Source organism: Sciurus carolinensis, chromosome 6, assembly GCF_902686445.1.
Source record: "Sciurus carolinensis chromosome 6, mSciCar1.2, whole genome shotgun sequence".
NCBI classification, from domain to species: Eukaryota; Metazoa; Chordata; class Mammalia; order Rodentia; family Sciuridae; genus Sciurus; species Sciurus carolinensis.
This window is the reverse complement of record NC_062218.1, coordinates 137,377,058-137,391,966: the sequence shown is the minus strand read 5'-3', so window position 1 is coordinate 137,391,966 and position 14,909 is coordinate 137,377,058. Positions and strand designations below refer to the sequence as shown.

General features: G+C 40.4%; 1 protein-coding gene across 1 annotated transcript; it reads right to left on the bottom strand.

The window, feature by feature from the left end:
• Positions 1–8,670: 8,670 nt before the first annotated feature.
• LOC124986543 (60S ribosomal protein L7-like 1) lies at positions 8,671–9,426 on the bottom strand. Its single transcript, XM_047554944.1, has one exon. It carries the CDS (start codon positions 9,406–9,408, stop codon positions 8,671–8,673), a length of 738 nt encoding a protein of 245 aa, XP_047410900.1. The 5' UTR covers positions 9,409–9,426.
• Between the last annotated feature and the right edge of the window lie 5,483 nt (positions 9,427–14,909).

The window sequence follows — 14,909 nt, the reverse complement described above, 5'->3', positions numbered from 1 at the left end:
AAAGAACTCTCCTCCACATGTGAAGTTTGCTTACGAACCAATCCTAACAGCCGTCAGACCCCCAAATTTTCTGACTCACCAGGCCCATGGCACCATTCCAGGGGTAGACTGGCAACTTGACTTCACTCAATGCGCACAGTAAGAGAATCTAAATACCTTTTGGTCATGGTAGACACCTTCTCAGGATGGTTGAAGCCATCCCCACCTCCAACAAAAGGGCACTAACTGTCTCTACCTTCATGAAATCATTCCTGTCTTTGGAATACCTACCTCATTTCAGTCAGATAATGGGCCTGAATTCATCTCCCAAGTTTCCCAACAACTTGCCAAGTTTCTTGGAGTTCCTTAGCATTTCCACATCCCATTTCACCCAAAGTCATTGGGTAAAGTAGAATGAACAAACCAAACTCTTAAAAACGTTTTAACCAAACTTTCTTTAGAACTTTGCCTCGATTAGGTTAAACTTCTGCGAAATTTCCCGTTTTGTTTTGTTTTGTTTTAATTTTTTTTATTTTAACAGACTGCATTTTGATTCATTGTACACAAATGGGGTACAACTTTTCATTTCTATGGTTGTACACAATGTAGATTCACATTATTCATGTAATCATACATGATACTGCCGTTTACTGGTGACGAATTCTGTTCTCTCTAATATTGAAGATTGAACACTAGAGAAGCATGCCAAGGCAAGCATATTAAGCAGGTTTTATTTAAAGGTAATAATACAGACTTCTCCCGGGAGGAAGAGTGGCATGGCTGATATTCTAAAGTCCCAAGAAGTGAGCGCACCCTACATCTTTTATAGGTTAAGGTCTCTTTTGTTCTCCAGTTCTCTCTCTCCTTATCTCTCCTTCCTGCCTATATGACTAGGCCTGGTTTTGTAGGTGAGATGTAAAAAGTGAGAAGCTGATGGGGCAGTGGGATGGCCAAAGTGATTTAGCCAGGCAAGGGCCCAGGGGGCATTAATTAGCATCTCCTTGTCTGTAGTCCCTGACAAGGGCAGGTGAATTTGGTAATCAATGGGCTCCGGAGATTCTTGACATTCCATTCTCCCTGGGGCAGTCCCCAACTTCCAGAGGCAGATGGCTTTCATGGCCTCCACTTCCTTGATTTGACCCGATTCCCTATTTCTACACTAACTGCCTGTCCCCAATTCCGGCTTCACATATACATAGGGTAATACCATTTCATTCTACTATCTTTCCTTCCCCCACCCCCTCCCACCCTGTTTTTCTCTACATCATCCAAAGTTCCTTCATTCTTCTCTCTGCCCCCACTACTCCCCACCTCATTATGTATCCTCATTAACTCATCAGAGAAAATATTCAGACTTTGGTTTTTGGGGCTTGACCTATTTCACTTAGAATGATATTTTCCAACTTTATCCATTTACCAGCAAATACCATAATTTTATTCTTTATGGCTAAGTAATATTCAATTGTGTATATATACTACAGTTTATTTATCCATTCATCTGTTGAAGGGCATCCCAGTTGATTCCACAATCTAGCTATTATGAATTGAGCTGCTGTGAACATTGATGTGGTTGCATCACTGTAGTATGCTGATTTTAAGCCCTTTGAGTATAAACTGAGGATTCGGATAGCTGGGTCAAATGGTGGGTCCATTCCAAGTTTTCTGAAGAATCTTCACACTGCTTTCCAGAGTAGCTGCACCAATTTGCAAGTCCACCAGCAATGTATGAGTGTGCCTTCCCCCCCCACCCACGCCAACACTTATTATTACTTGTGTTCTTGATAATAGCCATTCTAATTGGAATTAGATAAAACCTTAGGGTGGTTTTAATTTGCATTTCTCTAATTACTAGGGATGATGAGCACTTTTTCATATATTTGTTGATCACCTGTGTATCTTCTTCTGTGAAGTGTCTGCCCAGTTCCTTAGCCCATTTATTGATTGGATTCTTTGTATTTTGGGTGTAAAGTTTTTAAAATTCTTTATAAACTTTGGAGATGAGTGCTCTGTCTGAAGTGTGAGTGAAAAAGATTTTTCTCTCACTCTGTAGGATCTCTTTTCACATTATTGATTGCTTCCTTTGCTGAGAAAAATCTTTTTAGTTTGAATCCATCCCATTTATTGATTCTTGCTTTAATTTCTTGTGCTATGGGGGTCTTGTTAAGGAAGTCTGGTCCTAAGCCAACATGATGGAGATTCGGGCCTACTATTTCTTCAATTTGGTGAACGATCTCAGGTCTAATTCCTAGATCCTTGATCCATTTTGAGTTGAGTTTTGTACAGGGTGAGAGAATGTCACCCCTTTTGAGCTGATATACAGTTGTTCCATCCTTCCCCCTGGAATAATGCCCCTTCTTTCCCCTCTTCCTTCTCATAAACATTTGGGCATTCCTATGGGGTTCCAATGACTCTTCCCTGCCTATACCCTTGTCTGACCCCCTGGCTCAGTCTCTTCAAATAGGAGACCAAATTCTTATCTCCCATCCTCAGGAGGCTATAGGCTATAACCCCTCTATCCTCCAAATGGCAGGGATCCCATATGGTGATCCTGGCTATGCCAACAACTAACTGTCAAGGTGAGAGGTTTACTGAGATGACTACACATTTCTTGGGTTAAGCTCTACTCTCAATCCACAAACTCCTCTCCAGCTTGTAACCCTCAGGTGTCTTCCAACCAATACTCAGCCACCATCCTCCCCTCCTCCCCCGCCCCCATGGGACCTCTCTGCCTCAAGCTGAAGGCCATCAAGTCCTCCACCCTTCTTCCTGTTTCAGAGGCCAAGGACAGAACACTGAGGCAACAGACAACCACACCCAGCCATGAGGACTGGACTGCCAGCTACATTCTTGCCTCCCCTGCCATTCACCCTGTCTGCCATTTTCCTATCAAATTTTTCCCCAGTAGATCTGTCTAGGTGCCCGTCATTTCCTCCCTCTCGGATTGCCTGTGGGACTGCTAGAAGACTAACTCCTACTGTCCCCAGGGATGTTTTACCCATTTTACATATGTTCACAGCTGATGCTCAGAGGATTCACTTTTAACACAGTCACCACCACACACCACATACTCAACTTAACTAACCCTCTTATGACCCAGGGATGTCGAGTGTGCATGAAAGCAGGGTTCTTTCATCTCCTGGCCAGCGCCCTAGACTTTAACAGCTCTTTGACTTTCAACAGCACTTCCTCAGAGCAGGTGGATATCACACCAAAATTATCAGGAGTGCCTCTCTTCCAATTTGCTTCCAGGTGCATATCTTCCAATGGAAGCCACCCTGTGGTTCACTAGAAAAAGGGAAGTGCTCGCAGGAAGAGTGCTGCTTCTATGTCAACCAATCAAGTGTTGCTAAGGATGAGATCAAACAGCTGCAGGAGGACTTGGAGAAGAGGAAGAACAAACTTATCTGAGGATCCTTGTGGCCCATTTTGGGCCAATTATGGCAACTTATTCTCACATTTATGTTCCCCACTCCTTATAATTGCCATCCTATTGGCCTTTGCCCCCTGCACATTGAAATTTGCACAAAATCAGATTAAAAGAAAAAGTCTAATCAGATTGTTAATCAGCTTGTATTACAGGACTATCAGGACCTCATAAAGGAAGAATCGGAGCCTGGTTACAAGTGCGCACCCCCAGGGGAACTATTCAGTCTCCAAACCCCACCTACTACAAGGACATCTCCCTCGCCTGAATCAGGAAGCAGGAAGCCCATGCCTTACAGGAAGCAGTTATTGAAGATGGATCTTTGCCCATACACTCAAAAGGGATCTTCTTACAAAAACAAAAATGGGGGAATGAGGGGACAATGTGTTAACAAGGCTGCAGCCATTTCTCCCCTACCATTTTGCTGCCACCATTATTCTGCGCCCCCCCACACACCATTTTACAATCTAGATTGTTAACCCACCAACTTCCTCTTTAGTCTTTGATCCATACTGTTAGCCTGTGAACTTCTACTACTTAAGAATAGCTCACCCACCATTCCCTTTCTCTCTCTCTCTCTCTCTCCCTTCAGAGCAGACACTCTGCTGATCTGCTTAAAATAAAATCTCTTGTGCGATTTCCCACATCTGGGTGCTTTCTACTGGAATTATAGGTGTGCACCACCATGCCCGGCATAAGCCCAGTCTTTACTGTCCACAGTCCTGTCAATATTCTGATTTTTTTGAGCTCCCACCAGAATTAACCAGTAAGCTCCACTTAAAACACTCTAAAGCTTCTCCATCTTGCATCTCTAAACTTTTCAAAATTCCTCCCCCAAATTAAAAAATCTCCAAAGTCTTCTTTTTTTTTGGGGGGGGGGTACTGGGGATCGAACCTAGGGCCTTGTGCTTGCAAGGCAAGCACTCTACCAACTGAGCTATCTCCCCAGCCCCTCCAAAGGCTTCTGAATCACACAGGTTAGTCATAGCAATGACCCCACTTCTCAGAACCAATTTCTTTTTTTAGTCAAATTTTTGATTACTGTGATTGTAACAGGTCTACTTTTAGGTTTTGAATATAGCCCTTGTTGCTTTGCCACTAGAACTTATTTTTTAAATGTTTCCTTCTCTTCTTCTCTCCCTGTTCTTCCCTAATCTCTCCCCATCCCTAATTTCAGGGGAAACAGGACTACCTTTCTTCCCCATCTTAGTCAGAGTTATCTGTCCTTGAGTATATCCCCTCACCCCAAGGAACTAATTCAGGCTTTGGGGATGGCACCAGAAGATGTCAGAAATGACTGTCTCCAAAATTAGCAAGTGAATTACAACTCCAACCAAGAATATGTGAAATGTAGCATTTAAATCAACACTTTAAAAGACTCCTGTTTCCCCTGATGGGCAGAATCATAGCTTCTGGGACAGGAGTCTTTGTGTTTCTCCTCTGCTAGCAAAGCAACAAAACCTCTTTTTTGGACTGGGGCTGGAGCTCAGTAGTGGAGCTCTTGCCTCACATGCATGAGGCCCTGGGTTTGATCCTCAGCACCACATAAAAATGAATAGGTGAGATAGAGATGTCATGTCCATCTACAACTAAAATAGTAAAAAAACAAACAAACAAACAAAAAACTCTTTTTCCTTTTTCTCAAAACCATATCCTTATCATTGAACTGGTATCAGGGATAAGAACCTTGTTTTTGGTAACAGAGTCTCGCTAAACTGCTGAGACTGCCCTCAAACTTTCAATCCTCCTGCCTGAGCCTGCCAACTCAATAGGATTACAGGCATGTGACACAATATTCAGCAGGGGGAAGGTTTTAAACTACAAATTCAATTTTCCCGATATGGGGGTAAATCAATTTCTTCTTATTATTACTATTGGTGCTGGAGATTGAACCCACGACCCAGGGATGCTTTATCACTGGACTACATCTCCAATCCTTTTTATTTTTTATTTTGAGACAGGTTCTCCTTAATTTACCCAGGCTGGCCTCCAATTTATGATCCTCCTGCCTCAACCTCCTGAGTTGCTAGAATTACAGGTGTGAGTCGCCATGCCCAGCAGTCATCAAGTTATTCATGAGTGAGCCTTCATAGATTGTCTTTCATATTTGTCCAAGAAGGGTGTGGTAGAGCATGCCTGTAATCCTAGCAACTGAAGAGACTCAGGCAGGAGGATCACAAGTTTAAAGCCAGCCTGGGAAATTTAGTCAGACTCTAATGAAGTCAAGAGAAAGAGATAAGGCTGGGCAGATAGGGAAATGAGCCCCTGGGTAACTTCCTGGGCAGTACTGCACAAACAGCAGCTGCAGATATTTGTGGAGAAACTTACAAAAAGGCAGTTTTTAAATCAGGAACTTCCTGACAGGAGTCCATGCCTCTCCAAATAAAGAAAAATGCCTGACCCATATTTAGATTATACTGAAGGCTGCATGAATATGGACACCGAGTGCCTTACCCAGGATTGGGTAGGGGGTTCAATCCCTTTAACCTTGTATATCTACCTTGTAATTTTAAAAATACTTTTATGTATTCATTTTTATGGGGTGCTGAGGATAGAACCCACAGCCTCACATATGCTAGGCAAGTGCTCCACCACTGAGCTACATCCCCAGTCCTTACTGTAATTTTTGACCTGACAATTATATTACATTTATTGTAAGTCTCGACATTATGTTTGAATCTATCTTTTTTTTTTTTTTTTTTTTGGTACTGGAGACAGAACTCAGGGACACTTAACCACTGAGCCACATTCCCAGTCCTTTTCATATTTTAGAGTCAGGGTCTCACTGAGTTGCTTAGTGCCTCACTAAGTTGCTGAGGTTGGCTTTGAATTCAAGATCCTCCTGCCTCAGTCTCTCCAGCTGCTGAGATTACAGTCGTGCACCACTCCACCTGGCTAAAACCTATCATCAATATTTGTTTGTCCTATTTGACAACTTTTGTTGTCTTTCTTCTTCTTTTCTTCTTTCTTTTGGATTCAGTGCCTTTTAATGATCCCATTATCTCCTTTGTTGTGTACTTGCTATAACTCTTTGTTATTTTATTGGTTGCTTTATGTTTCATGGTATATTTAATCATCCTCCCATGAAGAAAAAAATGAAGATCTGTGTCCTTAAAAAGACTCATACATGAATGTTCATAGCAGCTTTACTTGTAATAGTAAAAACACTGGAAACAATCTAAATGTCCATCAATACTTGGATAGACCATACAATGAAATACTACCTGTAATGTATAAAGCTGCTCCCCTGCCCATTCTGTTGCAGTCATTTTCCCCGCCTCCCAACCACTTGTCAATCTGTGGACATCCTAGTTAGCTATTGGTTCATCAGTCAGCTTGCAAGTATCCTTCTCCGTTATTGGTCCCCTGTTAGCCTGCGGAATTCAACCGCCATCTTTCCCTTCTTGCTTCTCTCCCCTACACACTTGCTTTCCCTCCTCCTTGCCTTCCATTCTCTCTAGCGCGGGCCCTTTCTCTTTCCTTTCTCTTTTCCTCTCATTTTCTCTCTTACCCTGCAGGGAGACACTCTGTTTAATAAATTCCCTTATGTGATTTCCTGTTGGATTTCTGGGAGTTATTGTTGAGCCGCAACTGAGACCGGGCGTATGGATTGCCAGTTCCGTTGGAGGGGCTGGAGCTACTGCGGGTCCTGAGCTGAACTGCATTTTTCCTTACACTACCCATTACTAAAAAGGAATAATTGTTGATACACATAAGAATAAGAGTGACTCTCCAAATAAAGATACCAAGGGAAAAAAACCTAGATTGAAACAAAAGCACACTCTACATGATTATATTTATCGAATATTTTAAAATGCAACTATTCTATAAAGAAACCATATTTTTAGTTTTCTGTGGTGGGGAGAAATAAGTAGGCAGGAATGGGTGATGGGTGGAAAGAACTACAAAGGAGTACAAGGAAGTTTTGGGAGACAATGGCTATATCTAATTATTTTGCTTGTTATGGTTTTATGAAAAGTATGTCAAAAACCTCTCAAATTGTACAGTTTTAAAATGTGCAGATTGTTGTAAATCAACTGTACTGCAATAAAGCCATCGAAAGAAAATTGGAAAATAAAGAAAGATAAAATATGATTTATAATCTTACCACTTAAACTTGAGAATTGTTAGCAAATTGGTCCCTATCAAGCTCTAGAGACACATTTTCAGATACCCAAGTGGAATCTCAAGTTTTTAAAAAATTGTTGTATTTCTTTCTTTGCTAGGGTCAGTTATTTGTCATAGTCGTAGTTGTTGTTATTGTTGTAATTGTACTGAAATTTTAATATTTTTATTTCAATATTCACTTAAGTCAACACACCTTGACACTTCCTAGGTATACCTCTCTTACCACCATAATCAACTGATCACTGAATCTGTCATTTCTACCATCTTACTATTTCAGAGAGGGAGCTATTGTCCCCAGCCCTTGGCTCACATGTTTTGTGATCCTAGACTTTATATGGATTTTCTTAAAGCAAAAATCATCTTTTCAGACCCCCCTCCCGACTTCTTAAGGGAGGGAATCAACTTATTAAGTATGTAGCATAGGGTCCATTCAATAAAAATTTACTCAGCATTGTCGGGTGTAGTGGCACATGCCTATATATAATCCCAGGGATTTGGGATGCTGAGGCAGGAGGATTGTAAATTTGAGGCCAGCCTTAGCAACTTATCCAGGTCCTAAGAAACTTAGTGAGACCCTGTTGCAAAATATAAAAAAAGTTACTCTGTATAAATAACAATGAAAAAGTTACCTAACTGTTCTATGATTTTTCTTTTCCTTTTTTTTTTTTTCAGAGTTCACAAAGGTGTTGTTCAAAAGGTGGAACATGGACTCAACCGAGACAAATGAGCACAGTTGTGTGTTTTCTTCCTAAGTATTTCAAGTATTTTCAAAACAAGGCTCTTGGGATCTCTAGATTCAAGAATGCTCCTGAACTTGGTCAACTGCCACAAATCTTAGTGAGCCTTGTATACGTGCTTGGGGTATTCATTCACCAACATTAAACCCCTGACGTGCCATGGTTCTCCATGGCATGTGTTGATTTCAGAGGCAGATGTGGCCAATATAGGAAACAATGGAATTTTCCTTGGAACGCGTCTGTGATGACAGGTGCCTGCCATGATCGTAACTACTGTCTCTTCCCCAACCCCTTCTTTCCAGTTTCTTAAAGCAGAAAAGTCTCTTCTCTGAAGAAACTTGGTAACAATTCCATCAAACAAAAACACATACTTCAAACGAACTGCTTTCAGATATTCTGGGTTTAGTTCAGATGGCGGATGAGCTGATTGATGCGTTCACCCTGATAGCCAGGAAGGCCCATCTCCTTGAGGAAGCCCACTCTATTTTTGGTAGCATGATGGGCCACAGAGAGGTGGAAAGGGCACAAGAACCTAGAGATCTCCCAGAAATACTTCCCAGGGAAGACAATTTCATGAATGAGATCTTCCAGACAAATGACATCAAACCTCCCCAGGTGCTCCTCAATCACTGTGTGGACTGTCAGGTGGATGGTCTTGTTATTGACCTTTGCTTGTTCACACTTCAAGATGAGTTCCCAGACAGACTTCAGATTTGGAAATCCCCAAGTCAAGGAAGGTTCTACTATCTGTAGCAATTTTAGGCTTTTTGGGGTGTCTTTAACAAAGACACCACTAAATATTTTCTTCAGATGAAGTCTTGCAATGGTCCTCTGCACCAGCAAACTCACCCCACTAACCCTTTGGATGCATGCAACGAAGGCTAAGGAATGTTTATCAGGCATTTCCAAAGCATGAGGTTTCACTTCTAGTTGTCTGACGCATACTTGGTCACGTTTCTTCCGCCAGGAATCATGTAGGAATGATTTCAGTTGCTTAAATCTGAACTGTTTTCCTTTTCTCTCCTTTGCCAAAAGTTCTTGCTTTGCCTGGGTAGCTTTGAGGGTCTGAGAAGTCTTCCTCTGTTTCAGGAGATTTTCTGGAACCAGAGGGATCTTTTCTCTTTGCTCTTCCTCCACCATCTTCCCAGAGCTGCGATTACTGTTTGTGTCTGTTCTATGGTTTTTCATTCCTGATTTTGTCCAAAATTTTGGGAGGATAATATCTGGTGTTGGAGATTTCATAACTGAAATCTGTTTTATTATCTGTTTATCAAGTGGCTCTTAGCTCATGGAAAATTGTATTGTCTCTTGCTTCTTTTTCTTTTGTCCCAGGAATTGAACCCACTTACCACTGAGCCACATCCACAACCCTTTTTAAATTTTTTTGTTTTTAGAGACAGGGTCTTACTGAGTTGCTTAGGGCCTTGCTAAATTGCTGAGGCTGGCTTTTGACCTCAGGATCCTCCTGTTTCATCCTCCTGAGCCACTGGGATTACAGGCAGGTGCCACCTCACCTGGCTATACCCTTAGTCCTTTTTATGACTTAACTGATTTTTATTCTGAGACAGGGTCTCACTAAATTGCTGAGGCTGGCTGTGAGCTTGTGATCCTCCTCACTCAGTCTCCCAAATCACTGGGATTACGGGTGTGCACTCCCACTTCTTGCTTAGTTTTAAATTCATGGAGTCTTCATGAATCACATCAAGCTGATCATTGGTGTCCACTGCTTCTTACTTGCAAGTAAACCCAATAGGATAATGTGAACAAGAGAGGAATGCATAAGGGTGTAGTTTACTACATAGATTGTGTGAGCCTGTGTGTGTGTGTAGTCCTAGGAATGGAACCCAGGGCTTTGAGAGCATGCACTCTACCACTGAGATATACCCAATGATTTTTTTAAAGTTTATTTTTATTGTAAACAAATGGGATACATGTTGTTTATGTTTGTACATGGAGTAACAGCATACCATTTGTGTAATGATATATTTACATAGGGTAATGATGTTTGATTCATTCTGTTATTTCCCCCCACCACCACTTCCACCCCTCTTTTCCCTCTATACAGTCCTTCCTTCCTCCATTCTTGCCCCCTCCCACCCCCCATTATGTGTCATCATCCGCTTATCAGTGAGATCATTCATCCTTTGGTTTTTCGAGATTGGCTTATCTCACTTAGCATGATATTCTCCAATTTCATCCATTTGCCTGTAAATGCCATAATTTTATTATTCTTTATGGCTGAGTAATATTCCATTGTATATATATATACCACAGTTTCTTTATCCATTCATCAATTGAAGGACATCTAGGTTGGTTCCACAATCTGGCTATTGTGAATTGAGCAGCTATGAACATTGATGTGGCTGTATCTCTGTAGTAAGCTGATTTTAAGTCCTTTGGGTATAGGCCAAGGAGTGGGATAGCTGGGTCAAATGGTGGTTCCATTCCAAGTTTTCTAAGGAGTCTCCACACTGCTTTCCAGAGTGGCTGCACTAATTTGCAGCCCCACCAGCAATTTATGAGTGTACCTTTTTCCCCACATCCTCTCCAACACCTATTGTTGCTTGTATTCTTGATAATCGCCATTCTAATTAGGGTGAGATGGAATCTTAGTGTAGTTTTGATTTGCATTTCTCTTACTACTAAAGATGTTTAACATTTTTTCATATGTTTGCTGATTGCTTGTAGATCTTCTGTGAAGTGTCTGTTCATATCCTTAGCCCATTTGTTGATTGGGTTATTTGTATTCTTCATGTAGAGTTTTTTGAGTTCTTTATATATTCTGGAAATTAGTGCTCTATCTGAAGTATGAGTGGCAAAGATTTTCTCCCACTCTGTAGGCTCTCTCTTTGCATTGTTGATAGTTTCCTTTGCTGAGAGAAAGCTTTTTAGTTTGAATTTATCCCAGTTGTTGATTCTTGCTTTTATTTCTTGTGCTATGGGAGTCTGTTAAGGAAGTCTGATCCTAAGCCAACAAGTTGAAGATTTGGACCTACTTTTTCTTCTATAAGATGCAGGGTCTCTGGTCTGATTTCAAGGTTCTTGATCCATTGTGAGTTGATTTTTGTGCAGGGTGAGAGATAGGGGTTTAGTTTCATTCTGTTGCATATGGATTTCCAGTTTTCCCAGCACCATTTGTTGAAGAGGCTATCTTTTCTCCATTGCATATTTTTGGCACCTTTGTCTAGTATGTATTTATTTGGGTTTGTGTCCAGGTCCTCTATTTTGTACCATTGATCTACCTGTCTATTTGGGTGCCAATACCATGCCGTTTTTGTTACTATTGCTTTGTAGTATAGTTGAAGTTCTGGTATTGCAATACCCCCTGTTTCATTCTTCCTGCTAAGGATTGCTTTAGCTATTCTGGGTTTCTTATTCTTCCAGATGAATTTCATGATTGCTTGCTCTATTTCTGTAAGGTACCTCATTGGGATTTTAATTGGAATTGCATTGAATCTGTACAGCACTTTTGGTAGTATGGCCATTTTGACAATATTAATTCTGCCTATCCAAGAACATGGGAAATCTTTCCATCTTCTGAGGTCTTCCTCAATTTCTTTCTTCAATGTTTTGTAGTTTTCACTGTAGAGATCTTTTACCTCTTTGGTTAGATTGATTCCCAAGTATTTTTTTTTTTTTTTGAGGCTATTGCAAATGAAGTTGTTTTCCTCATTTCCCTTTCAGATGTTTCATCACTTGCATATAAAAATGCTTTAGATTTATGCATGTTGATTTTATACCCTGCTATTTTGCTGAATTCATTGATGATGTCTAGAAGTTTTCTGGAGGAGTTTTTTGGATCCTCTAAATATAGAATCATGTCATCAGCAAATAGTGACAGCTTAAGTTCCTCTTTTCCTATCTGTACCCCTTTAATTTCTTTAGTCTGTCTAATTGCTCTGGTTAGAGTTTCGAGGACAATGTTAAATAGAAGTGGTGAGAGAGGACATCCCTGTCTTGTTCCCATTTTTAAAGGGAATGGTTTCAGTTTTTCTCCATTAAGAATGATGTTGGCCATGGGCTTAGCATAAATAGCCTTTACAATGTTCAGGTATGTTCCTACTATCCCTATTTTTTCTAGTGTTTTGAGCATGAAGGGGTGTTGTATTTTGTTGAATGCTTTTTCTGCATCAATTGAAATAACCATATGATTCTTATCTTTAAGTCTATTGACATGATGGATTACGTTTATTGATTTACAGATGTTAAACCATCCTTGCATTCCAGGGATGAACCCCACTTAATCGTGGTGCACGATTTTCTTAATGTGTTTTTGGTTACGGTTTGCTAATATTTTGTTAAGGATCTTTGCATCTATGTTCATCAAGGATATTGGTCTAAAATTTTCTTTCCTTGATGTGTCTTTTCCTGGTTTGGGTATGAGGGTGATATTAGCTTCATGGAATGAGTTTGGTAGGGTACCCTCCTTTTCTATTTGCTGGAATACTTTGAGAAGTATTGGAATGAGTTCTTCTTTGAAGTTCTTGTAGAACTCAGCTGAGAATCCGTCTGGTCCTGGGCTTTTCTTGGAAGGTAGGTTTTTAATGACTTCTTCTATTTCATTGCTTGATATTGATCTGTTTAAATTGTGTATGTCCTCCTGGTTCAGTTTGGGAGGAGCATATGTCTCTAGAAATTTGTCAATGTCTTCGGTAGTTTCTATTTTGTTGGAATACAGATTTTCGAAGTAGCTTCTCATTATGTTATGTATCTCAGTGGTGTCTGTCATGATATTTCCTTTTTCCCAATGATTTTTATATAAATTTTCTTCTAGTCTTTCTGTTTTCAAGGCCCTTTCTGTACCTGGGCTGACTGAAGTGCATGGTGCCCTCAAGTTTGGAGGCTTTTCAGATTTTTGTGACCTAAATCTATTTGTTTCCTGTTGATTTTTCCTCACTGCAAAGCATAGGCTTTGGCCTTCTTTGATCATTTAAGTTAGCATCCACTTTTCAGCTTCTATAATAATTATCATCTCTCAACTCCTTTATTTCCTATAATGGTTGATTTTATATTAATTTCAACATGATTGGGCTAAGGGATGAGGGATGCTGCTATAGTTTGGATCTGGAATATCCCCCAAAGGTCAATGTGTTAAAAGGTCACCTGCTTGGCAGTCTTGAAAAGATAGTGGAAACTTTTTTTTTTTTTTTTTTTTGGTACTTGGGACTGAACCGAGGGGCACTTAACCACCGAGTCACATCCCCAGTCCTTTTTATTTTTTATTTTGTGACAGGGCCTCACTAAGTTGTTTAGGTCTTTGCTAAATTGCTGAGGCTGGCTTCAGCAGCTCCTGCTTGAGCCTTCAGTCACTGGGATTATAGGTGCGTGCCACTGCGCCCAGTAAGAAGTGTTAGAAAGTAAGAATGGGGCCTTAGAACAAGATCTTTGGGTTAATTGGTGTATTCCCTTCAAGTGGATTTTAAGACCTCAGTCTCGTTCTCTCTCTCTTTTACTTCCTAGGTACAAAACGAGAAGTTTTGTTCTACCATACACTCCCATCATGATGTGCTGAGCCACATCCCCAGCTCTATTTTGTATTTTATTTAGAGACAGGGTCTCACTGAGTTGCTTAGTGCCTCACTTTTGCTGAGGCTGGCTTTGAACTGGCGATCCTCCTGCCTCAGCCTCCTGAGCTGCTGGGATTACAGGTGTGCGCCACTGTGCCTGGCAGATTGTGGGAATTCTTAACCTCTGTAATCACATGAGCCAATTCTTATAATAAATCTCATACATATCTAAATCCTTATATTTTTATATATGAGAATGCTGAGTAGTGCCTTAATTTTTTTTTTCTGTTTTGTTTTCTTCTTTTCTGCCATTTTAGCTAGATTATTTCAGGAAGAGATGGTAATGAACATTGGGTTCATTTTACATGTTTCACTGAAAGTTCTCTTTTCATGATTCTTTGTTTATCTAGTTTCTCCAATTAGATAGTGAACTCCAAAGGAAGTATTGTTGAATTTTTATGTCTTTGTTTAGAACCTTCTAAATAACAGCTCTATTAGTATTTGTGGCTTACATTACTGATTACCTGGAATAACAAACACAAATACTTTTAGGGGGTACACAAGACTTTTCAAAAACATCGGCAATTTCCAAGTTTTCAATCTCCAACTCTCCCCACTTCTAAACTTGAACTGAGAATGAATCTGTAGTCCAGATATACTGATTTTCTTTTCTCTTTTCCCTTTCCATCATCTCTCCCTCTCTCTCTCTCTAGTACACACACACTCTAAATCTTTTTATGGCACAATTTTCCTGGGTGTAAAAACCTTATAGAAAGAAACACAAAGGGAGGGATGGGGCGTAGCTCAGTGATAGAAGTGCTTGCATAACATGCACAAAACTCTGGGTCCAATGTCCAACACTGCAAAAAGTAAAATTAAAAAAAAAAACAAAATTGGAAACGGTGCTTTGGGTCAATTTCTTTCAAATAAGTCACCAATTCATAACGGTGAAATTTAATTGCCATTATAAATTCTTGCAATTAAGAAGTGAGAAGTGGTTATTTAGCTTGTGTTTAATGAAAAAAAATTTTTCCAGTTCTGGGGATTGACCCCAGGTTCTTGTGTATGTTAGGGCAAGCACTCTCCCACTGAGCTATATCCTATCCAACTGCATGCAGATTTATTGCAGAGTTG